Below are 12,185 nucleotides of genomic sequence, written 5' to 3'. Positions count from 1 at the left end.
CAAAAATTTCAGTCTCTCGATGTGCAAAACTGATAGAGACATACCCCAAGTGACTTACAGCTGTAATCGCAGCAAAAGGTGGCGCTACAAAGTATTAACTTAAGGGGGCTGAATAATTTTGCACGCCCAATTTTTCAGTTTTTTATTTGTTAAAAAAGTTTGACATATCCAATAAATTTCGTTCCACTTCATGATTGTGTCCCACTTGTTGTTGATTCTTCACAAAAAATTACAGTTTTATATCTTTATGTTTGAAGCCTGAAATGTGGCAAAAGGTCGCAAAGTTCAAGGGGGCCAAATACTTTCGCAAGGCACTGTATATTACTGTCACACCATTTCTTTATCTTCTCAAGTTCCTGTGTAACCCGTCCAGAGAGTTGCTGTAGGTTTTCACCCGATGCCCATATGGCAGTGTCATCAGCAAACAAAACCACTTTCACTAAATCAAAAACCTTGCATATATCATTAATATATAGTATAAATAATTTAGGTCCCAAAACAGTGTTAATATAATGTTCTATGTTGAAAAACCTTATAGTTGCATAAACAGCCAGCATGGTTTATCATCCATCCATCCATCCACTTATATACCACTTATTATATTACCACTGGAGCATGTAGACAACCACACACGCTCCTACGGGGCAATTTAGAGTCACCAGTCAACCTAAGATGCATGTCTTTGGACTGTGAGAAGAAGCCAGAGTACCCAGAGATAACCCATGCAAGCACAGGGAGAACATGCAAATTCCATACAGAAAGGCAACAGGATGGTCCAGGCTTGAACCTTCTTGCTGTGAGGCAACAGCGCTAACCACTGTGGTTTATGATGATGTACACAAAATATTATATACATCAAACAGTACATGTTGTCTGTCCAATGTATCCAGCTATGGCAATGGATAAAAGTACATGACTGACAAACTGTTTTCTATATCCCAGTCAGCACATTCACAGTACAGTATGTCCATTCAGGTCTGCCCCTACTAGGTCTAGCCCCACTGAGAAAGACCCTGATCCTAGTAACAGTGTGTACCTAGACAGTGAAAACAGGCTTTATTGTCTAGGTGTGGAGAAATCACAGGTAAGCTTCTTAATCTGCCCTTGCAAATTAAGCAAGATGGATGAACAAGGAACATTTCTTAGTTTACAGTCATTTATTTATTCAAATGATAAATGCAAACAGGAAGTTTTTTTTTTGTTTTTCTTTTTTTTTTTCCCCCAAACACTTCTATGTACAAACCCGGTTTAGATGGCTGTTTATGTGCTCTGATGTGTTGTACTGAAAGCAGAGGTTTCATCAAGTCCCATTAATTTCCATTAGCAGACTGCTTCTATAATAGTTAACAGATGTTAAATTAACTGTGTAACTCAGTAAGAAGCAAGCTGTAATTAAAGCTACTGTGTTGAATTAAGCACTATATAAGCACATACAGAAACCTTTGGTAGCGGTAGTCTTTTTGTTTCAAGCTATTTATAAATAAAAAGTATCTAAACTCAATCATAGTAAACTCTTCATATTAATAGAAAGAAACTTTAGAGGCCCCTGGTTTCTAGAAAGACAGGTAAACTAGACACAGCTTGTAATACCTTCACAGTGCGCTGCCTGAGTTTCAGATCCACAAACAGCAGTTACGTCCAGTTTTAAATATACAGCAGAAGTCACATTTTTATGTTCAGTGGAAGCACACCTGAAAAGACACCTTGGCAGTGTGAACTGGGACCTGGTACTTGTCCTTTCCATTCATCTGGTAAATTCATTTTTGCATGCTTGCACTTGAGTGAATAAAATGTACATCAGTGTTTGGCAAATTTAAATCCTGAATATAAGATGATGGTCTTGAGAGATGAACACTTGCAACAGAGTGAAAAGAGCAGCTGACAGCATTTCATTTCAGACTGTTCAATAAAGAAATCCAAATTTAGACTTCATGGATTTTGTCTTACACATTTTTGTCAGTTCCTTTCTGCACTTTGGTGTTAGATTTATGTTAATCTGTGACAATTTTAACACTTTCTGAACAACACAGTTTTGTAGTAGTTATAATGCAAAAGTATAATCTTTACTCTGTGTTACGACAAGAATGGAATGATGAAAAACAAAGTCCAAAAGGCCAGTTGCATCCAGCGGTCACACTCAAGACTGTGAGGGCAGGACCAAGCCAAAGTGTAGCACCAACAGACCATCCTGGAAACAAGACCAAAAGGACCATTAAAGTGGGATCAGGGCTCCTGGCCACACATAAAATTTACATTTTTAAAACTGTAGTGCGCTTTTGCTGTGCATTTCTGGTGATTACCTGCAGTGCATCTTCACCTGCAGACCTCTGTATGTCTTTGAGTGACTGGTAGTGATCTAAGAGGTGATCTCCACAAACAACATCCACCTGCAGAGCAAGCAGACACACTTCAGGCCACTGCAACAACCCACAAGTCCGGTGGTGCATAGATAGAACTGTGTGTGTAAAATGTGCGCCCTGGTATTGCTCATGTTGTGGGGATGCAAGCGTGTTTACAGTCTCATTGTGGGGACTCAACATCCTCATGGAAGGAAAAGCAAGTTCCCACAACATAAATCATTACATTTTAGAATGATGACTTGTGAGGTTTAGCACTAGGCAAGTAGTGGTTATGGTTAAAGTTAGGGTAAGTATCCAGGAAATGAATGTAAGTCAATGTCCCCCTGACATGATAGAACCACAACATGTGTGTTTTAATTTAAAGATTTCTGTTAAACCTGTGCTGTGAATGCAGGTGGATATTTCTCACTGTAAGCCTTCCCTTACAGCCCATCCACTGTTCTGAGAAATGATATCACTGCACTGCTAATTTGACTGTAATCAGATTAAGGTTAAGGTTGTGCTTAAGGAGTGTCTGTTGTCCTTTAGAGGTAGCCAGTATGCAGAGTTTTGACCCAAGCAGCTGGCGCTTCAATAGCAGGAAATGCTTGTATTCAACAGCTGTTTTGTCTCCCCATTTGACACACTCACACTGCTCACTGCAGTGCTTTCTGCTCTAGCCATATTTTTAAGGCTTATCTTTTGATAGGTCTGACCTTGACATGAGGTGAAATGGGGTTAAATTCTTACCAGTCAACTAAACTGACAATTTTTCCATTATTTCTCCAGCAAGTTTAGAGAGACAGGAAACACAAGAACAAAGGAGTATGGTAAGCAACTAAAGTCCCCCGGCTCCAAGTCAAAACATGAGCATTGTGGGTGTTAAGCAGCATGTACCTTAACTGTTTTGGGGCACACCAAATCCATTCATATGACACGGCTGTCATCCAGCTTGTCTTTGTTAGCAGAGACTTCAATCTGCAGTGTAGTTCATACACTTCATTGATAATCCACAAAATTACATCAAATAATCCCCAGACAAGTTATGTTTCATGCTCCCCCTCTTTATTCTTCCCCACAATTGGGCACTTTCAATCCCTATCCCTCTCTCCCTGGCGACACAACTAAAAGTCAGCATCACAGAATTAATTTCCATTCCTCATACCAACACCAGTTCACCAGAGCCGGGCAGCCTCAGCCTGGCCATCAATACTCTAATAATGTTTACATGGTAGCACAACTTTCTATAAGATATTGACAAACAGGCCTAGACCTTGTCCAGTGTTGCTATAAATTACTAATAAATGAGGAAATTGATCAACCAACCACATCACACAGTTGAGTTGTCTCCAGTGTACCCATATTTCTCACACTTTGGTCATCCTGCCTTTAGCTTTTCAGGATCTTAGTCAATTAATCATGTGACTTATAAGTCTTACAACTATCATTTGAAATACATTTTACAATTTGTTATAGTATTGTTGCTACTTTTCTGGAGAGTTGACATACATCAACACCAAGAAATAAAACATATCCTGGCATATCAACATGACACCCACATACGCTGCTGGTGTGTGTTGCCGTAAAGTGTGGACATTAATGTACATTAGTGTTATTAGGTCTCTCTCTCACACACACACACACACACACCCTACCTGCACACCATGGGGTAATGGCACATGTTGCAGTAGTGCTATCTCTGTAAAGATAAACAAGTTCTAACCTTGTCACTATGCACGCCTACACTGTACTGTAATGCTGACTTTCTCTGTTGTCCTGATTCCAAGTCTGTCTAAAGCAACAATTAGGATCAAGACATTGTGGGATGATTAGTTGTAAACCTAGCAGACTCACCTGGCAGGTTGGGCTAAGCTCCATCTTCCTCCTGATGAACAACTCCACATGGCGGATGGTGGCATCACCTGACACACGAACGTACCGCCTCTCTAGTGGCTACATAAGGGCATATAGTGCATCAGTCTATCAGAAGGATGGCACTCACTAAAAACTACTGTGCTAGTTTCACTGTGTCAAATCCTGATGTAGGATTGGTTATTCTACAGTACATGTGCGTTTTGTCTAAGCGCACATGTAAACACACACAGTTATTCTTAATATAGCTTTTTGTGTTTAAATGCTTCACTAAAATGACTTAATAAATGATAACAAATGAAAAGAAACTCACAGCAGCTTTATAGAGCTTTTAGTTCACCATTTATTTCAACCCAAACACAGACTGCATTAGGGAACTGTCAATTCTACCCCATGTACAGCTGTACAGTAAACTGCTGTTTCCAGCAAGTCGAAGAGAGAGCAACAAGCAACTACTGACTAAGAGACCAGGGCCCGTATTCACAAAGCATCTTAGAATTCTCTCAGAGAGCTCCTATCTTAGCCTAAAAAGTCCTAGCTGGGAGTCCTAGACTAAAAGTGATTTAGGAAACTTCTCAGAGCAACTCTGAGCAAAGAAAGTACAAAAACTTTTATCTTAGTGAGGAAGTGTGGTTGACCCCGTTGCTAGGGATGACGCAGCAAATCATGGGCTGTGATTGGTTGATAAAGAATCTGTCACGGTCTTTACAAAAATGCGGTCTTTGTGAAAAGAGAATATATGATAATATGATGGACAGTGAAATCATAATATTTGTATATACAATACACACACACACACACACACACATATATATATATATACACACATATATACATACACAAACACACACATACATGTATATATGTGGGTACGGAAAGTATTCAGACCCCCTTAAATTTTTCACTCTTTGTTATATTGCAGCCATATGCTAAAATCATTTAAGTTCATTTATTTCCTCATTAATGTACACACAGCACCCCATATTGACAGAAAAACACAGAATTTTTGACATTTTTGCAGATTTATTAAAAAAGAAAAACTGAAATATCACATGGTCATAAGTATTCAGACCCTTTGCTCAGTATTTAGTAGAAGCACCCCTTTGAGCTAATACAGCCATGAGTCTTTTTGGGAATGATGCAACAAGTTTTTCACACCTGCATTTGGGGATACTCTGCCATTCCTCCTTGCAGATCCTCTCCAGTTCTGTCAGGTTGGATGGTAAACATTGGTTGACATTTTCAGGTCTCTCCAGAGATGCTCAATTGGGTTTAAGTCAGGGCTCTGGCTGGACCATTCAAGAACAGTCACGGAGTTATTGTGAAGCCGCTCCTTCGTTATTTTAGCTGTGTGCTTAGGGTCATTGTCTTGTTGGAAGGTGAACCTTCAGCCCAGTCTGAGGTCCTGAGCACTCTGGAGAAGGTGTTCGTCCAGGATATCCCTGTACTTGGCCGCATTCATCCTTCCCTCGATTGCATTAATGAATTGAACTTTCTCCCATCTCCTGACTGCATCTCTGGAGCTCAGCCACAGTCATCTTTGGGTTCTTCTGTACCTCTCTCACCAAGGCTCTTCTCCCCCGATAGTTCAGTTTGGCCGGACGGCCAGCTCTAGGAAGGGTTGTGGTCGTCCCAAACGTCTTCCATTTAAGGATTATGGAGGCGACTGTGCTCTTAGGAACCTTAAGTGCAGCAGAAATTTTTTTTTGTAACCTTGGCCAGATCTGTGCCTTGCCACAATTCTGTCTGTGAGCTCTTCAGGCAGTTCCTTTGACCTCATGATTCTCATTTGCTCTGAACTGCACTGTGAGCTGTAGGGTCTTATATAGACAGGTGTGTGGCTTTTCTAATCACGTCCAATCAGTATAATCAAACACAGCTGGACTCAAATGAAGGTGTAGAACCATCTCAGGGATGATCAGAAGAAATGGACAGCACCTAAGTTAAATATATGAGTGTCACAGCAAAGGGTCTGAATACTTATGACCATGTGATATTTCAGTTTTTCTTTTTTAATAAATCTGCAAAAATGTCAAAAATTCAGTGTTTTTCTGTCAATATGGGGTGCTGTGTGTACATTAATGAGGAAAAAAATGAACTTAAATGATTTTAGCATATGGCTGCAATATTCACTGTTTCGAGAATATTTCTTCCTTCCACCATTTTGTCCGCTGCTAGAGGAACTCTTAAGCCACTTAAAAGTCTTCTTAGGGCTAAGATGTTTCGTGAATCACTTTTATCTTTACTAAGATTTAGTCCTAAATTTAAGGGGAAATTCTAAAAAAAAACGTCATTAACTCTAAGAGTTTTCTTAGAATTTCATCACTAGGAGCAACTTTTAGGCTTAGGAAGCTTTGTGAATACGGGCCCAGTTCTAAAATAGTAGAGATTATTATACAATCTAAGTGTTCATTGTTGGGTTAACTGTTGAGACATCCTATTGGACAAACAGGCCTAGGTGCGCCTACACTACATTATTTAACAAGTTTCCATTCATCTATTACAGTGACCTACAAGATCTGATAATTATAAAATAAATACATACTATTATGAAAATTTTGGGTCATTACCTTATAGTTGCTAATGCCCTCTTCAGCCCTGAAAAACAAAACAAAACAAAAAACATCCATATGTTTTATTTTTTGTAGATAGCAGGAAGTCAATATGAGAAAGCAGCATCATATGGTGACAGGTCTATGTAACTACATGCTAATTTCATTCATTTCTATAAACTGGGTTTCCCTTTTTACTGGAAGCAGAAGACATGGGTGACGAGCCAGATATAAGTTGGTCAATCGGGCCAAACGCAAAGTGCCTATCCTTGTAGATACAATTGGATACCCTTTATTTTAAAAGTTTATTCCCACCAGTGAGAGACTTTAATATAACAGTGGGTGTCTAATTGCTAATTAGAGAATTTACACCTGCAACAAGGCAGATTAACTGCAATTAACCTGCAGGTGTTTTTTTTCAGTCTGGCTGTAATGGCACTGCCTTCTCACACAACTTAGTATGTATTTTTAAAATAGACATCAAGTACACAATATTCCTGCACCAGGCCTTCTTTCATGGCAAACATTGGAACAGGTTATGGCAGCAAATGCACTGGTGTGATTAATAACATTAACAGCTGCATTCCATTCAGGCGTGCCAGTCCCAGGGCCCTGCTATTCTGCACACTGACTCACTACTAGCAGGGCTTACTGTGAGCAGAGTCATTGTTAGTTATTAGGTAACACCTGTGCTTTGACGAATCCAACACTGTTGTGAAAATGTATAATGTGTATATAAATAGGTCTAATTTAAAAACATGAGTAATTCATTTATTAGTAAACAGGGCTCCAGACTAACATTTCATACTCGTGGTGCTGGTGCCACCAAGACACTCAGATGGTGGCACCACCTCCGTTTTACAACATAATGCACAAGAACCTGTATTTTTCACAAATTATTTACAATACCTTGACCATCCAGTGTGCACAGCCTGTACACTGTATATAATGAAATTCAGAGAGAGGGAAACTTACGGAACACAGTAACTGGGAAAATCACTTCTGGAACAAGTTTCCAGCTCTTTTTATGTAGTCATGTTAGTGCTCTATAGCCTAGCAGTCAACATGGTGATAATTATGACACTGATGATGATTTCAACTGAAGTATAAGCCAATGAATTGTGCACATGCTTTGCTGTTTGTGTATGTGATTTATTTGTAACCCATTTTTCTTCTTCTGAGGAATTTCTGTTCTTTGGTGATGTCTGTGTTGGACTTCATGCACAGGTCAGAACTCTCACTCACCTGGCTGAGTGCCAGCTCATTTTTGGGCTAAAGTTGATATATTTAGCAAGAAACAGTTAAGATCAAGTAATTACAGCAGATTATTTGTGTAAATTACACTGGCTTCATATCTAATTTTGGTCTATGTAGTGTGCAGCAAATAAATTCTAGTTAAATGTGCAGAATATCTAAAAGGCTGAGTACCTGCAGTGTTGCACAAAGAACTGTATGGTGAGATCCTTACCCTACAAACTCCAAAAGGAGAGATACATCTAGCTCAGGAGGAACAGCGAACACAGACTGCGCAATGTTATCTTTCCTCTGCTTTTTCAACACAGCAGGACCCGGAGGGGAGACCACTACTGCAAAGGGCAAGAAAAAACACAGGGGAATCACTTCAGTGACCAACTCTAAAGTTCCTGCTTCTGTTCTGCTGAAAATCTTCATTGCTAGATTTCCATTTTACCAACTCCCAGACTTAATACAAAATGTAGTGAAATGTTTTAGGGCCTTACCTTTTTCTATGCAGCTACATATTTAATGAAAACACTGACTAAAAACACAAATGCAGGCAGCGATATTCTTACAAGATCAAGGGGACTACATGTTTTGGAGCCGGCCGCTGCAGCTGCTCTCCACCAACTGCTCAGGGCATGATGGGAAACGCCTGGTTCTCAGCTGACTGGTTATGATGCTGAATCAACAATACCAAGTTTTATAGGTGCAGCAGATGGCTGCCTTGGTTCTGTACAGGAAACAAATTCCCTGTGTGTAACATACTTCGCCAAATAAAGGTGAGTATCCTTATAGAAACTTCATATTTCTTATTTAATTGGAGAGATTCTGATTGTAAGAGCCAGCTTTTGCACTATGAAGGTTTATTCTGTCAACAGAATAAATGTGTGGATGTGTGACCTTTATTAGTCAGAGACTGAATATATTCCGATTATGTTAGATAGTTCCTATAGACTGCAGACAATCTGTGTTCATTCTGCTCTAAAATATAAACATCTGATTCTTCATTTAGACTAATAAGTGGCAAAAACGTCAAGTAAGCAGGATATGAAGATTGGTAAATTAACATCTGTACAGAGATGAACCTGTGAAATTTTAATATCTGAGATCATTAATGAAAATGTATGTCTTCTCCCCATGTTTGTATATCGATTATTATTTTTGATATTATTTGTGTAGTTTCAATCTGGTCAGCTACTATACAGCAGCAAACTGATACCTATGAGTCCACTATTTGGGACTTTTGCTGCAATATGTTGGTTAACAGTAATTTAATTCGGGTTAAATACTTCGATAATCCATTACCACATAAAAGAAGTAAAATACTGCAAGCTGCATTACAAGGCCAACACTGGCCTAAACTTGTTTACTTATAATGCAGAACAACTTTACCTGGTTTTGGTACTTCCAGCCCTCTCTGTTTATAGAAGTTACACATTTGTTCTCGTTCAACTTTAAGGAAAAAAGAAACAAAAAGTTCTGATTAAAATTTAAACAGAAAATGACATAATGTTCATCCATTACATTAAATGCATCTTACTGTATAATATGTATACTTACGTTCCTCCAGGAAGGGAACCATTTTGTACACAATATCCTGCAGTTGTCTGTCAGGCCTGCAGGTAAACAGAGAAAAACTGTTAGAAGCATAAAACTGATCTGAGAGAGTAAATTTTCAACCCTAAAATCCTTCAATTTCCACACCTCAGTTTTAGAATTCATTGTATCAAAGCTGTAAAAAGAGTGCATGCATTTCAATTTCCAGAATAATTCTTGCAGTGTTTTACCTCTGTAACTGAAACTCAGCTACCTTAAACCTGGTTGACAACCATATAGTTATTTAATTCAGACCAAATGTGATACAAGCCAGCAAATACTTTACCAGACCTACCTGATGTTGTAAAAAGGTTGGGTCTGGTGGACAACAATGCCACATGTGGGACACCTGTTGCTGTATAAGAAGTGCTTCACGATGCAGGTTTTGCAGACTGAAAATTAAACATATCACAATGCAAGACAAAGTCAAAGCCTTTTGTATGTGGAACAGCCAGACAAATATAGACTTTTAAAGCTGGGTGACATGTTTCTTTGTTACAACTGACCATGCCTAAGATTTCTGAACATTCTCAAGAAATATCAGGGTAAAGTGTTTTGTAATGATGAAACATGTTACCGATTGCAGCGGTGTGTTTCCCTGATGTGTTTTAATCACTTGTGAACAACAATGGAGGTCTATGGCACAAACAAATAAGATAATCCTGGACTGACAGACACTAACCGTTGAACCGTTTGTTCAACTGTATGGGGAGGGCTGGAAATACTACTATGGAAAATGACGGGCCTTATTCTGTAAGGACACCTCTGCTGTAACTCACATGTGTGCAGGCACTCTGTGATGGTGGTGGCATCGATGAGGAAACCGCAGCACAGGGCACAGCGAATGTATGGATAGAACTGGCTGAGAGGAAGCTTGTGCTGTGTAAAAGAAAACTAATGTCAGGCAGTTGATACAGATTTAAAAACAGCCACTCACTTGCATTTACCTACGTCATATGAACTCGCTTCTGCCTCAAAACAGAGGTGAAAATCAACAGTAATAGCGACACCCTGTTTAAATTTTGCACGTCTCAGTCCAGTAAGCAGGACACATCAAAAAGCGTTATAAAACTATCTGGTGTCGGAAAGCCTTCATTATATGCATAGGTAAAACAGAAGAGAGCCTCAAGACACCCTCAACGGAGAAACACTTGTAAACATACCTCGCCCTCTGAACCACTGTCTGATATGTTCGTTGACTCTTCATGACTACTGCGACTGTGTGGAGGGGATGGCATTCCCAACAGGTCCCAACAATAACAACGAACCTCCCGTTCTTCTTCTGGTTAACGTTAGAATATCAGTTACAAATTTAGCTGATGTTTCCTTTTAAAATACAACTTAACTCTAAACGCCGACGATATTTTAGTTGCTTGTAACTTGCAGTGAGTTAGCTACACTTGCCTACCTGGCTAACCTTTGCTTTCTTATTATAAACAATACTAAAAACACATATGCGCGTTTGAAACTAACGTTATAACGTGGTTGCTAATATTACCCAATTAGCACAAGTTAAAATTCCGTTTGTGCTAACCCCACAGAAAAAAAACCTTAACACAGACCAAATTACTTCCTAACTTTATTGCCTTCTTCACGTTTCCCCCCGCTTGTCTTCCGCGACCTGCAAATACCACTTCCGGTAGGGATCCTCCGGAATAAATGTGACATGACCTTAGAAATGAATATACACATCCATGGTCTAAATATATAGCGCCTTATAAATACTGCCTCGAAACTGTACCTTATAGTCGTCGTTGTTATTAAATTTGTGCCTTGTGTACAAAAAGTAAGACCCCGAAGCTATCAATGTGTTAAATAAACAATTTCACGACACAAGAATAGAGTGTAAAATCGCATAAATCAAAGAATGAGTGGAATCAACCGGAATTAGACACACAGCATGAGCTATAACAAAGTATAGTAACTGGGTAATCTAAAATACGATTGAAGAATTCCATACATGTACTTTGAGTACAGGACAATGACGTCTGTTCTGGTTGGAACAGGCGGAAAGATGTTTACCCTCCGATTCTACCAGCAGGGGGTGCTTGATCATTGTCATACAAGATTTACGAAAAGTCACTTGACAGACAGCAGAAGTCATTACTGTGGAGTTCCTGTATCTTTATTTTTGTCCCCCTTTCTTTTTATTCATTGTGTGGATGCTGAGTCAGCAGCATCCACAGTATGTTTCCAATTACAGTATGGATGCTGAGTCAGCATCCATACTATGTTTTCCAATTATTTATTATTGTTATTCTTCCGTACGTTTTTTGGCAAACTACTTCAGCATACTTTCAGCTAGAAAAGCCATTCAGGTATCAAAATGTTCGGCTTTTTCAGGGGCCGTATCAAGAAGGAGGTTTAACAAACTCAGAGTTCAAATCTGAACTCTGAGTTGACTTCCCCAGAGTTGGAAAACTTGGGAGTTTTCGGTTTCAGAACAGCTGAAAAGAGTTGGTTTAATCAACTCTGAGTTGTTTGACTCAGAGTTAGGCGCGTGCCACGCGACTATAAAAAGCCCTGAACAATGGAGTGAAGAAATTACGAGTCACCATGGCAACAGGACCAAGCAAAAATAGGTCTG

At 39.3% G+C, this 12,185-nt stretch overlaps 1 protein-coding gene across 5 annotated transcripts; it reads right to left on the bottom strand.

The window, feature by feature from the left end:
* Positions 1-1,181: 1,181 nt before the first annotated feature.
* pcgf6 (polycomb group ring finger 6) lies at positions 1,182-11,520 on the bottom strand. Of its 5 annotated transcripts, none has more exons than XM_020587053.1 (11): positions 11,340-11,520; positions 10,762-10,880; positions 10,378-10,477; positions 9,894-9,990; positions 9,563-9,618; positions 9,395-9,454; positions 8,232-8,349; positions 6,782-6,809; positions 4,194-4,292; positions 2,301-2,387; positions 1,184-2,188 (listed from the first exon to the last, which is right to left on the bottom strand). In XM_020587053.1, the coding sequence occupies exons 2-11, from the start codon at positions 10,834-10,836 to the stop codon at positions 2,138-2,140; spliced, it is 771 nt and encodes a 256-aa protein (XP_020442709.1). In that variant the 5' UTR covers positions 10,837-10,880; positions 11,340-11,520; the 3' UTR covers positions 1,184-2,137. The 5 variants fall into 5 exon arrangements, with proteins under 5 accessions (XP_020442705.1, XP_020442709.1, XP_020442707.1 ...); XM_020587051.1 differs by lacking the exon at positions 11,340-11,520 and adding an exon at positions 11,177-11,275; XM_020587052.1 differs by lacking the exon at positions 11,340-11,520 and adding an exon at positions 11,161-11,260.
* Between the last annotated feature and the right edge of the window lie 665 nt (positions 11,521-12,185).

The sequence above is a fragment of the Monopterus albus genome, unplaced genomic scaffold, assembly GCF_001952655.1.
Source record: "Monopterus albus unplaced genomic scaffold, M_albus_1.0 scaffold436.1, whole genome shotgun sequence".
In the NCBI taxonomy this organism is placed as follows: domain Eukaryota; kingdom Metazoa; phylum Chordata; class Actinopteri; order Synbranchiformes; family Synbranchidae; genus Monopterus; species Monopterus albus.
This window is presented reverse-complemented; position numbering and strand designations above follow the sequence as displayed.

Excerpts from the sequence above, each read along its gene's own strand:
- pcgf6 (XM_020587049.1), bottom strand. The coding sequence starts at position 11,266 with ATGTCACATTTATTCCGGAGGATCCCTACCGGAAGTGGTATTTGCAGG. Across the intron at positions 10,478-11,176 it reads AACGTGAAGAAGGCAATAAA|CACAAGCTTCCTCTCAGCCA; the intron begins GTTAGGAAGTAA and ends TCTTTTACACAG. Across the intron at positions 6,810-8,231 it reads CTCCTTTTGGAGTTTGTAGG|GGCTGAAGAGGGCATTAGCA; the intron begins GTAAGGATCTCA and ends TTTGTTTTTCAG.